At 47.3% G+C, this 20,138-nt stretch overlaps 1 protein-coding gene across 5 annotated transcripts in view; it reads left to right on the top strand.

Annotated features, from left to right (window-relative positions):
- carf (calcium responsive transcription factor) overlaps window positions 1–19,417 on the top strand; it is a 36,802-nt gene extending 17,385 nt beyond the window's left edge. For 4 of the 5 annotated variants that reach the window (XM_039757815.1, XM_039757813.1, XM_039757814.1 and 1 more), the window contains exons 4-16: window positions 351–542; window positions 3,088–3,199; window positions 3,282–3,366; window positions 4,190–4,271; window positions 4,364–4,553; window positions 4,637–4,757; window positions 14,894–15,037; window positions 15,171–15,413; window positions 15,786–15,948; window positions 16,201–16,276; window positions 16,356–16,477; window positions 18,555–18,909; window positions 18,990–19,417. In XM_039757815.1, the coding sequence (XP_039613749.1) occupies window positions 351–542; window positions 3,088–3,199; window positions 3,282–3,366; window positions 4,190–4,271; window positions 4,364–4,553; window positions 4,637–4,757; window positions 14,894–15,037; window positions 15,171–15,413; window positions 15,786–15,948; window positions 16,201–16,276; window positions 16,356–16,477; window positions 18,555–18,909; window positions 18,990–19,066 (1,962 nt within the window). In that variant the 3' untranslated portion in view covers window positions 19,067–19,417. The remainder of the gene's footprint in view (window positions 1–350; window positions 543–3,087; window positions 3,200–3,281; window positions 3,367–4,189; window positions 4,272–4,363; window positions 4,554–4,636; window positions 4,758–14,893; window positions 15,038–15,170; window positions 15,414–15,785; window positions 15,949–16,200; window positions 16,277–16,355; window positions 16,478–18,554; window positions 18,910–18,989) is intronic. The other variant, XM_039757817.1, reaches the window with a different exon arrangement.
- Window positions 19,418–20,138: the final 721 nt, after the last annotated feature.

Consider the following 20,138-nt stretch of genomic DNA (forward strand, 5'->3'; position numbering starts at 1 on the left):
CTGATTTCTCTAAAGCCATCTCAGTTAAGGGGTAAGCACAGGGATATGTAGGTGGATAAGCCTGTCATATCTATCTATCTATCTATCTATCTATCTATCTATCTATCTATCTATCTATCTATCTATCTATCTATCTATCTATCTATCTATCTATCTATCTATCTATCATATAGTGCCTTTCATATCTATCTATCTATCTATTAATTATATAGTGCCTTTCATATCTATCTGTCAATTATTTAGTACCTTTCATATCTAGCTGTCAATTATATAGTGCCTTTCATATCCCTCTCTCAATCTATCTGCTAATCATATAGTGCCTTACTTATCTGTCTGTCTGACTTTTGCAGCTGCCCAGTGTCTTGTCCAGTGAGCCAGCCCAGGAGCGCCCAAATCCCATTGCCTTGCTGCCCATCACTGTCCAGATCACCAGCAGTCCCTGCGTTTCTCAGACTTCTGTCGAGCAAACATTTCCAAGCCAGCAGAGTGCCGAGTTTCACATCTTTGACCAGAATGGACAGCCCATCAAGTGTGAGCGAATGGTAAGTAGACCCTCATGCCAGTGCTTGGCTTGCTTGCTGTGCTGTGCAGGTTGAGGTTGAAAGTCTCAAAAGAAATTTGACAAATGAGAGGAGACCATTTAGTCCATCAGGCTTGTTGTTTAGCTGATGACTGAGCTGTCTCCGTATCTCATCCAGATCCTTCTTAAAGGTTCTCATGGTTTCTGCTACAAGTCCACGTCTCGGCAGTTTATTCAGATTCCCACAACTGTTTGACTAAAGGACTGCTTTCTGTCTTTAATCCCAAGTGCCCTTCCCTTTCATTTCCACTGGTGTCCTCGAGTGCACGATTTCCCATTAAGCTGACAGAATTCCACTGGCTCTCCTTTATCAGTGCCTCTGAGGATGCTGAAGACCTGGACGAGGTCCCCCTGCAGTCTCCTCTGCTCACACTAAGCAGGTTTACTTCTCAGAGTCTGTCACAGTAGTTTGTGTTCTCAGGCTCTGAGACGCCCTTGGTTGCTCTCCTCTGCACGGCTTCAGGTGCTGCTGTGTCTCTCTTGCACTGTGGTGACCACGAACCGCACACAGGACTCAAAATGTGGGCTCATTAGTGTGTTATGTAGTCTGAGCCTAATGACCCTTCATTTCTATTCAACATGTTTTATGATGTAACCTAACATTTTATGAACCTTCTTGCTCATTTCTGCACACTGCTTAGATGATGAAAGTGTTGTGTCAACATAGACCCCTAAATCCTTTTTCACAGATTGCTTCTTGTGACTCAGTGTTCCTCATCTTGTATTTGTAAATTGTGTTCCTTTTGCCCACTTGTAGCACTTTGCACTTTTCTACATTTAACTCCATTTTCCGAGTGTTCGCCTAGTGCTGAAGCTCGTCCAGGTCTGCCTCCTCAGTGTCTGCCATTCCTCCAGTGTTCGTGTCATCTGTGAATTTCACAAGTTTTCTAGAATCAGTGACATTAATGTACAGTACATCAGACAAAGTAACGGACCAAGGGGAGACCCCTGAGGGACTTCACTGATGACCTCCTCTTTCCTGTAGTCTTTGTCTCTTGTATGTTGTCCACCTTGAGACCCACATTTGTAGGCCACCTCTGATGCTTGCAGCTTCTACAGGGTGTCCCACTCGGGAGTACAACTTTAAAAATGCGAATTACTTGCGAACGCGTGAACGTAAAGGCGAGCTGTAAGAACTGAACATACCTGTATTTAGTGGAAAACAAGTCCACATTACAAAAGGTGCTGAAAATGGCCTCCCCAGCACAAGGAAACACGACGCTCCATATTTGAGAATGTCCTCTGCAACGTGTCACTGTCGACGGCAGCAATTTCACGCTCGATGTTTGCTTTCAGTTGTTCGATGGTCCTGGGTTTGCTTGCATAAGCCTTGCGCTTTAAATATCCCCATAGAAAAAAATCTGGGGGAGTTAAATCGAGCGATCGAGGTGGCCACAAACCTTTCCAGATCACCCTGTCTCCAAAAAACGATCGGATCTCTTCCATACTGGCATGGGAGGTATGGCACATTGCCCCGTCCTGTTGGAAGTAACCTTCTTGAAATCCGTAGTCGTCCAGTTGTGTCACAAATTCGTCAAATATGGACAAGTATTGGTCGGTGTTCACAGTCTCTTCAAAGAAAATTGGACCAATGATCCGAGAACAAGAAATCGCGCACCACACTCCGATCTTCTGATCATGTAAGGGAGCCTCGTGCAAGCCGTGGGGATTTTGCAAGGCCCATGTACGGGTGTTTTGTGAGTTTACGTAACCAGAGAGATGAAACCACGCTTCATCAGTGAACCGAGTGATGTCTAGCAGTATTGCATTTAGGGGAAAAAATTGAAGGAACCATTGGCAGTATGTCGCACGTTTCTGAAGATCTGGCGCTTTCAACTCGTGAACAGATGTGACGCGGTATGGCTTGATTTTCCCTTTCTTGGCGGCTCGTTGACAGGTCGACTTTGAGTACCCGGTTTCTTGAGCTAACCGACGTAATGATTTTGTTGGGGAATTTTTCAAACGGTTCGTAACGTCTTGCACAGTCTCATCCGACATCCGAGGCCGTCCTCCAGAATGCTAATCAACCAGGCTTCCCGTCGCCTCCTGGTTTTGAAGGTAGGCGGGTTTCTCCCTCCAAATTTCTTCAAGTATTCCCTCTGACACTGTTTTGCTGACCCGGTGACCCAGTAGGTCTTCCCAATGAACACTCTTTGTGATACGGTATACTGCATGCTTGCTTTCGCCACTCTGCAGGGTTGGCGTTTGGGGCTAGACGTCCGTCTGTGCCTGGCTGGCGCAGCCCGGCCGCTGCCACATCCGGGGCCGCTGTAGTGGCACCCCCTGTAGTGCCCGCCTCTTTATGACACAGAATCAATTCTTCATTAAATAAGGAATGTTTTGAACCTTGTTGCATGATGATACATGTACGCGTTGCAGAGTAATTTGCATTTTTAAAGTTGGACTCCCGAGTGGGACCTCCTGTAGTTTTAGAATTAATCTTCAGTGTGGGACCTCTGAGTCAAAGGCTTTTTGAAAGTCCCAAGTCTCACTTTGTCTGCCCACAGATGATTGTTGCCGGCCAGTCTGAGAATGGCCAGGTTCTACATGTCATCCCGTCTCCCCAGTTGGGATCAGCCCAGGTGTTGGTACCGCCAGGACAGGAGCAGGACTCAAGAGGTGAGACTCAGGTTCCTTTTGGTCGCAGCACTTCCCACTTGCAGACGTGTCTCACAGAACTTGTCACCTTTCTGCTCCCCAGGTTGCCCTGAAGAGAAGCTGTCCCATGTTGAAGATGTGGCATCTAATTTGTCCTTGACCACCCTCATCAAGAATGAAGTGCTCAGGTGGGTCCTGCCCAGTTGTGTGAAATGGTCAAGGCTGAGGCCCTGAATTCCCAGTGGTTCAGAGACACAATTCCAGCTTGTCCATAGAGTTCCTTTTCCTGTCAGGTAGTTCATTCCAGCTGAGTTATGGCTCATTCCGAGTCCTCTCCTATTTTGGTCACTTGTCTTCTTCTGCAAAACTAGCTACTCCTGGCACAACCCTACTTAGCACCCCAGTTCACCCACCACCATAGCACCTCCCAGTTCAGATTGTTCTCAAAGTTCACACCACACTCCCATCAAGTCCCCAGTCACATTTCAGAGACCCCTCATGGCTCATTCCTGACGCCCAGTGTCTCTCCCAGTTAAGCTCACAATATTTCAGTAGTGTCATCCTGGTTTAATCCCACAATTCCGGTGTCCCTACCTGTTGAGCCCTTTACTGCTGGTTTGCTCTCTCCTGATATTTGATTCCATCTCCTCCCAGTGCAGTTGTAGCTCCCCAGTGTGCCCTGACTCTCCACCCAGTTACACTTACAGTATCTCTACATCCTAAACTCCACAGGCCCCAGTCTCCTATTCCATTGTCCTCCTAGTCTTCCAGTTTGGCTGCAGTGAACTCCATGAGGCCCTGAGTGACCCTGGCATCTTCCAGAATGTCTTCTCATTCCACTTCTAACCCACTTTGTGCCCCTGGTCTCTTCCCCAGTTAGGCTCGCAGTATTTCCTCTCTCTGTCCCAGTCTCGCTGCCCTCAGTGTCTGCCCATGTAACGCACGCATTTTGTTTCTTTCAGGATGACTCGCTGACTCTTTGTCTTTCCCTTCCATGTTTTCATCACACAGTGCTGACAGCTGCTTCCTGGCACCTCCACAGCCCCTGCCCGCCAGTGCCCCCGCCTGGGCCCAAAGACTGCGTAGCTGTGAGGTTGGTGCTTGTCGTTTGCAGTCTGCTTCTTGTCAATGCATTCCGGGTCTGCACCTGACTAACCAATTCTACATCTCTCTTCTCATTATCAGAAAATCGGGGATTCGTACCGCGGGTACTGCGTGAACGATTCTGAGCTGGAGAGCGTGCTGGCACTGCACAAGCAATTGACGCAGAGCGTGTGGGGCACGAGGCAGTCGCCAAGTCCTGCCAAGCCTGCCACCCGACTCATGTGGAAGTCCCAGTATGTACCGTATGATGGGATACCATTTGTAAATGCAGGTAAGAGAGGGTGGCACGCAGAGCAGATGGCACTTGGCCGATTAGGCTAAAATAAGCTTGTTGTGCTTTGTTGACGTGAGCAGGCAGCAGGGCAATTGTGATGGAGTGCCAGTTTGGACCGAGGCGCAAAGGAGTTCAGAGCAGAAAAGGAGGAGAGACTGACATCAGCTTCAACCAGAAGTATAAGGCCACCTGTCCAGCCAGGTACTCGAGTCCTCTTGACTTTTACTTCTCTCGTCCAGAGTGCCAGGATGCTGTCCTTTACTCATCTGACCAGGTATGGAAGATCACGTACCCTCCTGTCCAAAGGTATTTGAACAGTGAGGCCAATTCATTTGTTGTTGTTCTACACTGAAGACATTTGGGTTTGAGACCAAAAGATGAGCACGAGACCAGAGTTATGGTAACACACATCTAGGGCAGAAGACAGCAGCCTGGGGAGTCGACCATCCATTTTATTTTAGGCAAGCAAAAGTAGAGGAACAGAACGTCATACAGTAAGTTCACGTAAATAACACATCAGATTTTGGTGGCAACTGCTTGAAGTCTGCGACTCCTCAGCATCACCACAGGGTTGGTTTCTTCTTTTGTTCTGCTTGTCCAGGCTGTGACCGCTCAGCCTCTCTCAGTTGTTGTTTGTTCCTCTTCAGTCTCCTCTTCATGTTCATTTGGGTTAAGGTCTGGCGATTGACCTGGCCAGTCCTTTATGGAGCTGCAGGTGTTGTTGGGATCCTTGTCTTGCTGCATGATGAAGTTCAAACTGATGAGTTGGGATGCGTTTCTCTGTTAATTGGCTGACAGAATATTTCTGTAGATGTCTGATGTCATGAGTTTTGTTAGAACATCAGAACGATTTAGACGAGAACAGGCCATCTGAACCCAGCAAAGCTTGCCAGTCCCATCCACTTCACTCCTCCAAATGACATCAGGTCAGGTTGTGAAAGTCCCTAAAGTCTTACTGTCTACCACACTACTGGGTCACTTGTTCCACCCGTCTGTGGTCCTCAGTGTGAAGATGTTTGTGAAATTTACCCTGAACATCAGATTGGTGAGCCTGCTCTTGAAGCAGCCATCCTTGCCCAACACATGATTCTAACTCCACCGTGCTTGACAGACGAGCTCATATGTTTTGGGCCATAAGCAGATCCTGTCTTCCTCCTCACTTTGGACTTTCCAACATTTTGGCAGACGTTCATCTTGGTCTCCTCAGTCCATAAAACTTGTGGCTCGTCCAATCTGGCTTTCTGATTCTTACTACTGATGAAGGGTTGGCCTCTTGTGACGTGGCCTCTGTAGTTCTGCTTTTAAAGTCTTTGATTGGTGGGTCGTGACGCCTTCACTCCTGCCCCGTCACTGTCCTCTGTTTTTGGGCTTTTCTTCACAGCTCTCTCCATGTTTCTGTCTTCAGCTGCTCAGCCGATCCGTCTGATGTCAGTTGTTCAGGACTCCAGTGGTTTCTTCCTTCTTCAGAACATTGCAGATTGTTGGTCTATTATCTTGTGCAGTTCCTCGGATTGATTGTCCATCTTTTCGCCCATAGACAGCTCTGTGGTCCTTATGTTGGTTTGTCCTTTTTAACAACACGTGTGCTCATCGCCGGTCAAAGAAATGAGAGGTCGCAGTCAGAGGGTTTAAACGGGACACCCCTGGCCCTAGACAAAGACACGGGGGGCGGTGGTCTGCTACAAAAGGTGCCATCTTCTGGATTGTTGAACACGTCGAGATGTTTATCGGCTCGCTGAAACTCTGAACCCTCGTCTCGTGTTCATCTTTTGATCTCAAACTCAAAGTGTACAACAAAAACAAATGAATTCCAATACTTTCAGGGGTCTGTAACTTCCATACTCCGTGGTCCAGGTAGCATGGGGCTTCTTCCTTACCTGTCCATGCTCTTGTTGTTATGAGATGCCTGTTTTGATCATTTCTTGCTCCTCTTATTGGGTGACATTATGCCAGTAGATGCCGCTTTTAGAGTTTTGTTGGTCAGACAGCCCAGTTTTCTTGATTCACACTTCCAAGCTTAGTTTGGGTTTTGGAATTTCACTTTGAACCGTTTCTGCCACCATTTTGTATATCGCAGGTGCCACCACTTCATATCCTGTTGCTAGGGGTGCTGTTGTGGTTGGTGGGTGGGGCTACGGAGGTCATGACCCTCACACTAATTCATGCTCAATTAAATGGTTGCCCGAGACGCACTTCTCTATCTGAGTACACGGAGAAACCTTCCATGTCTTTTGTGCTCAACATTCAGATCTTCTTTTGGTGCTTCTTTTGTCATATAGGGTCCTAGGTGACCCCTTTTATACTTTTTATTAGGTAAACTTTACCAAAATTCCTCACATCCCCATACACGTGGCACTCTGTGGTCGGGTCAGCACTTCAGCCCTTCCTCGTTGATAACCTCTGGCAGGCCGAGGAGCCACACAGTTTATGAGTTGTGGATTGTGGGTAATATGGGATGTCCAAATTAATGAGCAAAGGAAGAGAGTTTAGTACACAAGAGAAAACAACGGCAAACGTTAAAACATTCAGTTTCATTGCATGGGCCGCCCAAATGTGCAGCCGGTGAACGTCACTGCTGTTGGGAACACGTTAAAGTAAAATGCGATTCGGTGGTGGCACCTCATTGTCTGTCTGCCTATGGCTAGGGCAGGAAAAAAAAAATACAAAAATCACGAAAAGAAATGCTTGAGTGAACAATGTGAAGGAATGAAAACATTTAGTAATAAAAATAATTAATACTCAAACGTCACACTGAGGACCCGTTTCAGTTCAAAAGAATTACACATTCCTGTAAACCAGGGGGTCGCCAAGTCCGGTCCTGCAGGACCACCGTGACTGCAGGTTTTCATTCTGACCCTTTTTTACGTGAGTGCCTTGTTTGTGCTGCTAATGAACTTCTTGTGAATTCATTTTAATTGACTTGTCTTTTTAAGATTTGTTCCCCTGAATTTCTTCATTTCTTTCCTTAAATGGCACCCAAACAGAAATGAATTGTGAAGTGAGGGAGCCAAGAGAAGACCAACTGAGTGAGGGCCTCAAACTCCAACCAAATTCACTCCAACCAGCTGCTTAATGAGGCGCCGAGTCTTGTCGTTCATTAAACTCGTCCTTTAATTCTGTGGCTTGTTGCTGCTCTCATTGTGCCACAGCAGACATTCACAAAACTGCTGACTTTCTCCTTTCTAAGAGCAGCTCTATTAAAAAATGTTTTGGGGATCTGAGCAGATTGACATTCCTGAGACCTTCATCTTCATCTTTCAGATATTGTATGATGGACACCAGTTGTTTTGGCGCATTTTTTATTTCATTATTCTTTGGCTGCTAATTAAGGAGAAAGAAACAATTAAAGGGTCTGAGTCTTCAAGGGCAAGTCAATTCAAATTACTGTAGTAAGTGAATTAGCAGCAAAAACCGGTCACTAATTAAGGAAAGGGTTAGAATGAAAACCTGCAGCCACTGCGGCCCTCCAGGACTGGAGTTGGGGACCCCTGCTGTAAATGACCATCAACAAAAGCCGAGTGTTGTGAGCTCAGAGCTTTAAAGCATTGTCAGGCAACCGGTGCGAATTTCCTAGGGGCGCCGCAAAAACTTTTGTAAAATATTTAATATTGCTAGTGTTTTTGAACTTTTGGTTGATTAAAAAGATAATGTTTAAAAAAACATAATTTATGTTGGAAAAACAGATAACGGAACACTTACGGAAATGAAGTCTAAGAAACGTGAGAGACTTCAAATGATCGACAAGGAAATGTGCGTCTGTCTTTCGAAAATTGATCCTCGCATCAGTCTCACATGTGCTGAAAAACAATCTCAACGTTCACATTAATTAAATTTAAGATTTATCCTTTGATTCCTTTATTAATAAGATGTCTTTCAAACTTGTAAAATTAACTATTTTTATTGGTGATTGTCCATAGATTGTGTCGTCACGACTTTATTTATGGGCAGTCTCTCATGTGCGACGCAAAAGAAAATTTTTGGACTTAGTGCGCCGCAACTCGAAAACGGTTGCCTTTCACTGCTTTAAAGAATTCCAAACATTTCCAATAATGGCCACTAGAGGGGGATATCTCGGTCAAACCCCAGCTGGCAATAAGGACAAGCACTGAATCTCTCTGTGATATTAAAAAATCAGGAGTGCTCTCCCCTCGACTTCCTCGTATACTCAGATATGGGGATGGACATTTGAGGAGTAAACCACAAGACAATGATTGTATTTTTATATTATGTACATTAAAGCACCATCCACAACAAATCAAATCAAATTAAACTAATAATACACTGAACAATTATTATAAAAGTAAAGTTGAATAAATCGGACTCTGCAGCTGCATGAATAAAAAGTAAAGGACCACTTCGGGTTAGCAGAAATAGTCCAAAGGTTGATAGAAATCTATGTTTTGTACCTAATACTTGTATGCAAAGTTTAGTTGACCAAAGTGAAAGTGTGCTCAAGTTATCATCGTGTTCACACACACACACACAGACAGACAGACAGACAGACATACATTCCTAAAATGGTATTTATGGACTCAGGGAGGTTTAAAACATTGAGATTCATCAAAATCTCGACTTCAAATCTTTTTCCCTATACGGTACTTCATATATGAGAAAGTAAAAAAAGGCTTTATGTTCTGTCTGCGATATTCAGCCTTGACCCCGCCCCTCCACACCACTCGCCCAGGATATGACTCGGACTCCGCCGTGAGTGGCAGCCTTCCAGCGGCTCTGTGTATGACTTTATCTTTCTACATTTTTCTCTATTTTCCTATATGTCACTGATTTCTCCTACCACTTTCTTTTATGTGAACTCATTCCCTGGACACTTTTTACTACTTGGACATGGATTTTTACACGCCGAGACTCGTCTATTCATGTATGTGAATTTCCCCTTGGGATTAATAAAGTGAGTGAGTGTCTGTCTGTCTCTATCTATCTATTATATAGTGCCTTTCACTCTATCTATCTATCTATCTATCTATCTATCTATCTATCTATCTATCTATCTATTTATCTATTATATAGTGCCTTTCACTCTATCTATCTATCTATCTATCTATCTATTTTATAGTGCCTTTCACTCTATCTATCTATCTATCTATCTATCTATCTATCTATCTATCTATCTATCATATAGTGCCTTTCACTCTATCTGTCTATCTATCTATCTATCTATCTATCTATCTATCTATCTATCTATCTATCTATTATATAGTGCCTTTCACTCTATCTATCTATCTATCTATCTATCTATCTATCTATCTATCTATGTATCTATCTATCTATCTATCTATCTATCTATCATATAGTGCCTTTCATCCATCTATCTATCTATCTATCTATCTATCTATCTATCTATTTATCTATGTATTTTATAGTGCCTTTCACTCCTATCTATCTATCTATCTATCTATCTATCTATCTATCATATAGTGCCTTTCACTCTATCTATCTATCTATTTATCTATCTATTATATAGTGCCTTTCATCCATCTATCTATCTATCTATCTATCTATTATATAGTGCCTTTCATCTATCTATCTGTCTGTCTGTCTGTCTGTCTGTCGTCAATCCTACTGCACACATCCTCTCTCCGGACCACCCCGTGACTCTCTCGGTGCCGCTAACTCGCCCTTCAATGTGGTCGGTTATAATAACAAGGGAGATAAGCAAATTACTTTTCAAGAACGCCAAAGTTTACATCGCAATAGAAAAAGAGCAGATACATAATGAACGTTGAAAAAAAGAAAATGAATAAAAAAGAACTGCATGTAATAAAAATCAAGAACAAAGAGAATCGTCCAATAAACAAGAAAGAGAAAAATATCCCAAAATGTATGCAAACAAGCAGCGTTTATAGAACGTAAGTTAGAGGATACAGAAATTCATATTGTCTTTGATGAAGAATTAATGTATTTCATTTTCTTTTTATGTTTTATTACCTTTTACTTTTTTACTTCTTACTATGTTTTATAATTCATTAGTATTTAAAATAGACAGTTGTAGTGAAATTCTCAAATAACTGATTTTCTGTCGTTAATAACTAAACACCAAACCGTCTTCCTGCCACGCCACACATACTCTTTTAAGTACAATCACTTTTTCTAATGGAGGAGCTCCCTGACGCCCTTCGAGCGGCTCAGCCGTGAGAGAGCGGGCACCCAGTGCCCATCCCCAGGGGTTGGCAAGTGAATCTTTATAAAATAAGAGTTATTCTTCACAACAAGTATTTCAGATTCCTTGAAGCTCCGTGGAGCACAAAGCCAAAATGGAGTTGTGTGTGACAGACGCACTCCACTTCAAACAGAGTCCCAATAGAGTGGTCGAGGGTCAAAATAAGCCCAAAATAACTCCCCAACTCTAAAGCGCATTCACAATGAACCGCCAGGGACTCTGGGAGACCCACCAGAATTCTAGAGTGGAGGGCAGTTCCTGGTGGTGAGAGACCACCAAGAAAACACAACACAGACAGGCAGCGTCCACGCACTGTCCACATGAAAAGCCTAAGGGAGGATGCCTAAAACACAGGTAAGATTAATATAAATAAAAGAATCCAGAATGAACTAAACAGACGTACAACATGGCTCGCTGAAAGGTGACACCAGGACACTGGGAGAAGCAGGAATTGGTCTCCTGCAGGAGTCTTTTCTTCACAGCCAGTTGTTTATTGCTTGTTCAAGGGTGACCTCCTAACATTCTTCTTCTTTCTTCTTCGACTGATGTCTTAATCCAGGGTGACTTGAGATACGATTGGTTGCATTTCATTCGTTTTTCCTGTTGAAGTGACTTGCTCAAGGTCACTCAGTGGTGCCAGTAGTGGGATTTGAACCCACGACCTCTGAATTTGAGGTCCAAATCGCTTAACCACCATGCCACACCGCCTGCCAATAATGTTAGCTGCTGTAGAAGTCCTGGACGTTAGAGAGTGGACACCCAGTGATGTCTCCGGCTGTAGTTTCCTAACCAGGCGATGATAACTTCCTGTCAAAACACTTTCAGTGGTGGATGTGTAGAAGTTCTGTAATATTTGGGAGGACAGCCTAAAATCCCTGAGATGTCTGAGGTGGTAAAGATGATGTTGTGCCACCTTCACCAAGGTGTCGATGTGCTTGGACCACACCAGGTCCACCTAGGTGTCAGAAACTGTCCACCCTCTCCACGTGAGGGTTGTTACTCCTGAAATGGGTGGTTGTCCCCCTGTTGTTTTCATAGCTGTCTCCTTCCTCTGGCTGACATCCAGCTGTAGACTGTTGTCCTGACTCTCCACTCCATCCAGGTAGTCCTGCTCACTGTTGTTGGAGATCAGGCCTACCACAGCTGTGATACACGACGGTGACATTAGAGTCCTGTGCAGCCATGCTGTCATGTAGCAGAGGACTCAGCACACAGCCCTGTGTTGAAGATGAGGAGTGATGAAGGGTGGCCACCCACCCGGACCACCTGGGGTCTGCCTGGCAGGAAGTTAAAACCTCATCCACACAGTGAGGTGTTCAGACGCAGGTCCTTGAGCTTCATGACAACCTTAGGAGGGATTATTGTGTTAAATTAGTGTATGAACCGCATTCACACGTAACTTCCTCTCCTGTTGTCCAGGTGGTCCGGTACTGTATGTAGGATCATGAGGTTGGCAGTGGAGCGATATGTGAACTGCAACGGCTTTAGGTCTTTGGGCATCGGAGTGCATGGATGGTTCTTGACTAACCTCTTGAAGCACTTCACTGCCGCTGGCGTTCATGTGACGGGACGGTGGTCATCCAGGAAGGTTGGATTTGATTTCTTAGGTATGGTCACCATAAAAAACCTCCCACTGGTTCCATTCCATCTCAACTAGGGTGGTGCTGAGGTGTCACCCGTCGCATGGCTGCACTCGGGTCCTAATCTGGGATCCTGAGTTGGTTTGTCATGTGGTGGGTGCGGCAATGCGCCATATCAGTGTCTGTCACTAACCCCCTTCTCTCTAGTTCTTGTGTCTGAGTAAAGAAAAAACTTTCTAGCTTCTGTGCATGGAAGGGGTCTTCGATGTCCAGCTGTATGGTCCCCTCCCTCACCTGTGGGTGAGCCATCCTTGGTGTTACACACATATGAGTGGCTAACCGAAACCTTTGACCCTAAAAGTCTCGCTGAAACCCCCTGTAACGGTTGTCATGGCTGTGTGTGGATGTCCCCTCAGTTTGCACCCTCCCCTACTCCTGTTAATGGTGTGGAGTGGCTGAATGGCCGGCCAGTGGTTCACGGGGAAGGGAACACCTGGCCACAGAAAGAGTAAGGGGAGGAGCTGACCGTATGTAAATCTGTGGTGGGAGGAGACAAGAGCGCCAGACCAGACAGCCCAGAAAAGGCAAGGCTGGAAACGTCCGGTGATCCCGGGCTTCATTTTAGTCAGCATCATCGTCCTTGTCTTTTGGATGTGGCGGAGTTCTTCGGGAGACGGGACAGCGTTTACGATACCCAGGACGTGAGGTACGGCGCGACGTATCCATCACCATGACGGCCTGTAGATGAGGGGATAGTTAAAGGACTCCTTCTTCATTTGAGTATTAGCGGTGTATTTTGTGGAGTGTGTTGTTCCGCGATTCGTGTGTCGGTGCCGTGTATACTGGGGGTTTGTTTGTTCATTTTGTACAGTTCCTTACTTTACTGTTGTAACAATAACGACCAAAAGACATTGCGAAGCTTTGGGGCAGCCACCTGTATAATTGTACCCGGCTGCAAAACGTATTAATAATCAAGTCCATGTACACACAGCGCAGTCCAAAACAGAGCTGCCTCAGTATTAACAAGATGGCGGCTTTAAAGGCCATTAAAGGAAGTGATGTCATCAGGACCGGAACCGGAAGTGACGTCGTTGGCTGCCCCGGAGCCGGGCGGGATTTCCCTAGAATGGTCTGTAAGAGATTGAGAGAGAGAATTAGTGCTCATTGCCACCCCCTGGTCCGGCGTGGAATTACTTGTATTCGAGCCCTTTAGTTGCCTCCTAAACACGCGTGTGTATGATAACGATTGTCATTTCACTCAACTTCTTCTGCACTTGTGGTGGTCTAGTAGGGAGGTGGTGTTGGTCGCTCGCCCCTCTGGATCATTCCTTTATTTATTTCTTTCTTTCTTTATCTCTCTGTCTTTGTTGCCGTTCATATTATAATCGTGCCCTCTCCGGGGCAGGGGGGGTGTTAAGGGGGTTTGTCTGTACTGTAGCCCACCAGGCCACCATTCTAACCTCAAACTAAACACGGAGATGAAATGTCCAGAGTGCCCAACCATGACACGCTGCTGTGCATGAAACATCTGGTTGTCGATTGTACCATTGGAGCCAAGTGACCAGACTTCATTCTCCATGACAGCAGCAAAGTCTCATTCAAAGAGGTAGAAAAACTGAGGAAACGCAAAGACCTCCAAAATGAGACTTGATGAGGAACACAAAGTCTTGTGCAATTCTAGTTGTAGACGGAGCTCTTGGAAGTGCTCGACTGAGTCTACGAAAATATCTCCATGTACTGCCAGGAATAGTGAGTACCGCTGAGGTGGAGAAGATCACCCTCTTCAGAAGCACACACACCCTTCATAAAGTCCTGACAAATCAGACCTCGGTCCCCAGCATTGTAGTGCAGTGGTAGCAAACAATGAGACCAGGCTTCATATCCTGGGTACTCTCTGCATGTGTCCTGGCCGTGGACTTCCTCCAGGTGTTCTGGTGCCCTTCCACAGTAGAAAGACACATCCAGGTTAGGTGGGCTGGAGATGCATGTGCCCATCCTGTGATGCACTGGTGCCCATCCTGTGATGCACTGGTGCCCATCCTGTGATGCACTGGTGCCCCATCCAGATGTTGTTCCTGCCTTGTGCTTAATGCTTGCTGGGGTAGGCTGCCTGTACTCTGCTTGGAATAAGCAGACTTGAAGTGTCGATGGATTAAAACAATCCAAATAGTTTGATGTTGCCGCTCATATTATAATCGTGCCCTCTCCTTGGGGGGGGTTTGTCTGTACCGTAGCCCACCAGGCCACCATTCTAACCTTAAACTAAACACGGAGATGAAATGTCCAGAGTGCACAACCATGAATGAGACACTGCTGTGTATGAAACATCTGCCTACTGCCGTAGATGGAGGTGGCAGGTTTCTAAACAGGAAGCCATCAAAAGAAAACGGGCAAGGGTCAAAACTAGAGAGTCAAAAGGCACAGCCGGACTGATGCCAACAACGCCCTAAATCAGAGTTCAAAGATGAAGCTGTAGTTCCCACACCGGGAGATCATTGCAGTTCTGTTACATTTTTTTTCCATTCTTTTCCCCACCACTAGGGGGCGCTTCGTCATTCTAAGCCAACTCTTCTTCTTCACAGAATTTACATTAAGAAAGTCAGAAAGTTCCCCGAGCACCGAGTGCCTACAGACCCCAAAATTGACAAGAAGATTGTGCGGCAGGAGCAGGAGAAGGCCTTCTTCAACCTCAAGAAGAGCCTGTGGGAGGCCGGAGGAGTGCTGAGGTACGTCACCTGGTGCCACTCGCCGCCGTTGGGCAGATGATCAGGTGGCTCATTGATGTGATTTGCTCCTCTGTGCCAGTGTTGTGATGCCAAGCTGTTGCTCAGCTTTCTCCCCTTCTCTCTCTCTCAACAGGTATTACGTCCAGCTGCCCACCCAGAAGGCACACCAGTACCACGATCTGGAGGCTCCTCACTTCCCCCCGACGTCTCCAAACCACCTACCGCCAGTGCCAGTGGAGGAGGAGCTCGAGGAGAAGGCGGAAGGTGACGATGAAAGTTGCGTGCCCTCCCGTCTGCACCCCCGTGTGGCCGAGAAGATCCGTGAGCTGGTCTCTCAGGGAATGGACCAGGTCTATCTGGTCAGAAAACAGCTCAGGTGGGTGCGCTTGCAGTTGGGGGGTTGGGCCTGTTGTATTGCAACATGTGGGCTAGATGGGTACATGGGTGCCTCAGGGTGGTAAGCTGGGTGTTTACTCAGCTGCTTCAGAGGGCAGGACTTAGCCCACCTCCACCCAAACCTGCCTGGGCACAGAGTGGCAGAACATGCAAGTTCACACCCATTGTACTCCATGGCAGAGACACACCTGAATCAGTCACATAAAAGTGATGCACAGACTCGGACATCGGTGACCTCAGACTCCAAGTTAGCACTGAGGCTGGAGGAGGTCTCTGTACATCTCCAGGTGGCCCTGTTGGCAGGGCAGGGTCTCGGACCTCCCTAAGTCTGACCCCTCTTCATGTCAAGCAGGAAGTTTGTGGAGCGCGAGATGTTCAAGCCTGACGAAGTCCCAGAAAGACACAACCTGACGTACTTCCCTACTGTGAACGACATCAAAAACCACATCCACGAAGCGCAGAAGGCTCTCCAGCCCGACGGTGCAAATGACCCCACAGCTCCAACGGAGACTCCGGTGAGTGAGGGGCTGCTGCTTGGCGGTGTTCTTCAATAGGGGATAAAAGGCAAAAGTGAACAAAGACCCCTAAGTCAGGGGTATGATGGAGCGAGAAACTCCAGGGTCAGGGAGTTGGAAATGGGGGTGTTGGGTGGTGTATTGACTAGAAGGTTCTGGGCTACTTGTGGCATCGGAGTGCTGCTGGAAAGTAGGGCACCTGAGGGTCCGGATCACTGGCGCCGGGTGATGTCAATTTTGGTTGTCTTCCAGCTGCACTTTGCCGCCGACGCAGAGAACAATCCCTTGGACACGGTCACCCTGACGCTCGCCCCAGCTGCTACAGAAGGTAAAGATGTGACTTCACTACACCTCCATGTCTGCACCAGTCTGTTCTGAAGCCTGTCTTCCTCTCGTTTTGACACCAGTAGGGGGCATCTTGACGTCACCGCTTGGATCTCTGGAGGTCAGTGAGACGCTTTCACAGGAGGCTGTGCAACTACTAGGCTCCTTCTCGACGCTACAGCCAAAGATCCTGGCGCACATGCAGGTAAGACGTGATGTCTGAGGGGTGGAGCCAAGGACTGTTGAAGAAGAGACCTGATAGGCTGAGGTTCTGGTTGAGCAGATGCCAGTGAGACTGGTGGGTGGGGCCTGTAGATGGGCATGATACTGATTAGACCTCAAGCTTGATAGTCAGGTGGGACAGAATAAGGTGTTGTATCGAAGTAGATTAATGTGGGGGCCTGCTGCCTAACCTGTGATTGCATGAATGAGACTGAAGGCAGAAGGGAGCAAATGGAGAGGCGGAGCCTTTAATGAGTCAGTAACCCAACTGAAGAGGTGGAGCCTTTAATGAGTGTAGATGAGACTGAGGCGGAGCCTTTAAAGAGTCAGTGAACCCAATTGAAGGGGTGGAGCCTTTAATGAGTGTAGATGAGACTTGAGGCGGAGCCTTTAATGAGTCAGTAAACCCAACTGAAGGGGTGGAGCCTTTACAGAGTCAGTAAACCCAACTGAAGGGGCGCAGCCTTTACAGAGTCAGTAAACCCAACCGAAGTGGCGGAGCCTTTAATAAGTGTAGATGAGACTGAGGCAGAGCCTTTAATGAGTCAGTAAACCCAACTGAAGGGGTGGAGCCTTTAATAAGTGTAGATGAGACTGAGGCAGAGCCTTTAATGAGTCAGTAAACCCAACTGAAGGGGTGGAGCCTTTAATGAGTGTAGATGATGAGTGTGGAGGAGTGCAGCCTCTAATAAGTAAACACCAACTAGGTGGGGAGGAGCCTTTAGAACGTTCTAGCAGTTTTGATGAGTACAGACCATTCGCCCCAGCAAGCTCATCAATCACTTTAATGATTGTAGGTGGGACCGACGGAACTGAAGGGGTGGAGACATTAATACGTAGGGAGGACCAGCTAAAGGGGTGGAGCCTTTAGTGTGAATGGTTGAGCCTTAATGAAGGGGTGGAGCTTTAATCAATAGGTGAGACACTTAAAAGGAGCCTTTTGCATCATTAAAACAGTTGTGACATGTGTAGGTCATTCAGCCCAGCAAGTTCATTAGTTTTATATTCACTTTAGGAAGTTCAGGTGAGAGAGAGAGAAGGGGTGGAGCTTCTCAGGGTGCTGAGGCGGAGCCTTTACTGAATGAAGGGGTGGAGCCTGTAATGAGTAGGTGGGGCCAGTAGAAGAGACCGAGCCTTTAGAACATTCTAACAGTTTTAACGAGAACAGACCATTTAGCCCTTGCAAGCTCACCAGTCACTTTAACAATTGTTGAAGGGGTGGGGCCTATAATGAGTGTAGATGAGGTGTTCTGACTATTTTAACAAGAACAGGCCAGTCAGTCCAGCAAGCTCAACGATCACTTTAATGAAGGGGTGGAGCCTTTAGTGTGAACAGGAAAACCTAAATGAAGGGGTGGGGCTTTAGTCAGTAGGTGAGACCAAGGAGGAGCCTTTTAAAACATTTACACAACTTTGACACGTGTTGATCATTTTTATATTAACTTTAGTAATTTTAGGGGAGACTGACTGAAGGGGTGGAGCCTCTAATGAGTAGGTAAGACTGGATGAGGGACGGAGAATTTTAAACATTAATTTTGATGCTGCCCAACATGCTCACAAATCTGTTTAGTGTAATGAGTGCAGGTGTTACCTAGTGAAGGGGCGGAAAGTGGGTGAGATTGACTGAAGGGGTGGAGCCTCTAACAAGTAGGAGGGACTGACTGTGTAGTCTTAGTGTAGGTGAAATCAAGGCGGAGCCTTTAATGAGTGCATAGAAGACCGACTGAAGGGGTGGAGCCTGTAATGAGTAGGCAAGTCTGAAGGAGGGGCAGAGAATTTTAAACATTAAAGTGATTTTGATGAGAACAGGCGATGCTGCCCAACACGCAGGTGTTATGGAGCCTTTAAGTGTAGGTGAGACTGACTGGAGGGGTGGAGCCTTTAATAAGTAGGAGGGACTGACTGAAGAGGCGGAGCTTTTAGAGCAATACAATAGGTTATTTAGCCCAAAATAAGCTTTAACTATTATAGGTGAGACTTACTGAAGGGCGGAGCCTTTAATGAGTGTCTGGGCGGAGCCTCAGTTTTCGAGGTGACCTAGAAACGTGTTTTTTCCTCAGCAGCTTCCGCCCACATTTCCTCCCGCAGAGGGCGCTCCAAGCCTCCTGTCACTGAATGCGCAGCCCCTGCCTGGGAGTCAAGTGGAGGACATCCTGGAGAGCAGCAGCATGCCCACCTCCCACCCGCCCCTGCTGACCCCCTCCCAATTCCTGCAGCCCAGCGCCTCTCTGACAGACAGCATGGCAGCTCCGCCCACCATGGTCAACCTCACCGAGTCCGGTTTGTTCAGCATGGGCCAGCTGGTCACTGTGTCCGCAGTGGGCGAGGGTCACCTGGCGGGAGGAGTCCATCAGATTCTCCTGGAGGACGGCCAGACAATCCCGCTTCAGATTGTGGGGGATGACACTCCAGCCGGTAAGTGGCACTCTCTGCTATGAATGCCCCCTTTGGTGGCTCCACCATGCCCCCTCACTTGTGGTCACACCCCGTTTCAGCTCCAGTTTCCAGCTGCTTGGGCCCAGCGAGGGTGAAGGAGGAGGGCGAGCGCAGCGACAAGGCCTCGGTGGACTGACGGGCACGAGCGCACAGAGAAGACACATCACCTCAGGTATGCTGGGACCACACAGGAAGGCCAGCGTCCACATCACCTCAGGATTTCAGCCATCAGGGTGGCGCCAGCCCCATCACCTCAGTGGGCAGGTGCCAGCCACGTGACCTCAGGAACGCAGCCAGTGTGTCCTGGCTGGAGCAGATGGACACCCAAGGACTGTACAGACTTTTGAGCTGCCATTCAGGTTGGCACAGGTCCTCACAGGGCAGCACTTCTGTGTATTTCGAGCTGGTGAGTGACCTGTGCCTAGGAGCAAAGATTTGTGGAAACGGTGAGCTTTGTGTTATGAAATAAAAGTTTGCTGTCTCTTGATGGGCGCCACGTCATGATTGATTGACACAGAAGGTGGCACTGATGTTGGAGTCTGGTGGGCCGTTTTCTTGTTCAGGTTGGACCTTGAGGGCTGTGGGGTCCTGCTGACTCGTACCCACCCAGAGGCCATTCTGCCCAGCCTTGTGTTTGTGCCCTTGGGTTTTAAGGTGGTGGTGATGCCCTTTGCAATGTCTTGCCAGGTTGGCACCCTCGAGTGACTTCATTGCTGTTTCATGTGAGCTGACGCCACATGCTGTGTTTGAACCCAGTGGGCCTTCAGCCATCAAACTCGTGACTAAATGAGACAAACCTGTGAATCTGAGTGAGGGGCACTGATGAGCCAATGATGCCAACTCGATGAGAGGCAGCCGCTGGCTGGAGTGATCGATGGGTGGGCTTAAGGCCATCAGTGGTCAACAATGGGTGGGATCAGGTGACATCCCAGTGTCAGCACTGCGGCCCCTGAGTGGGATGTGAGATTGCACCCGTCATCACGTTGTGGTCCTTCTGGTGTGGCCTGACTGCCACCTAAGGATATGTGCTTCTGGGCACCATGCCAGGGGCTGAAATGTGAAAACAATGTGTGGGCATCACGGTAGTCTGTGCTCATTTAAGACAAAGCTATGTAGCCCACCGTAGACCACTAGGACTGCCTGTCACTTCCTCAGGAATGTCTGTGTGCTGCAGGTGGGTGGCCACAGGGTGGCAGTGCGGCTGGTCA

This window comes from Polypterus senegalus, chromosome 6 (genome assembly GCF_016835505.1).
Source record: "Polypterus senegalus isolate Bchr_013 chromosome 6, ASM1683550v1, whole genome shotgun sequence".
Taxonomy (NCBI): Eukaryota; Metazoa; Chordata; class Cladistia; order Polypteriformes; family Polypteridae; genus Polypterus; species Polypterus senegalus.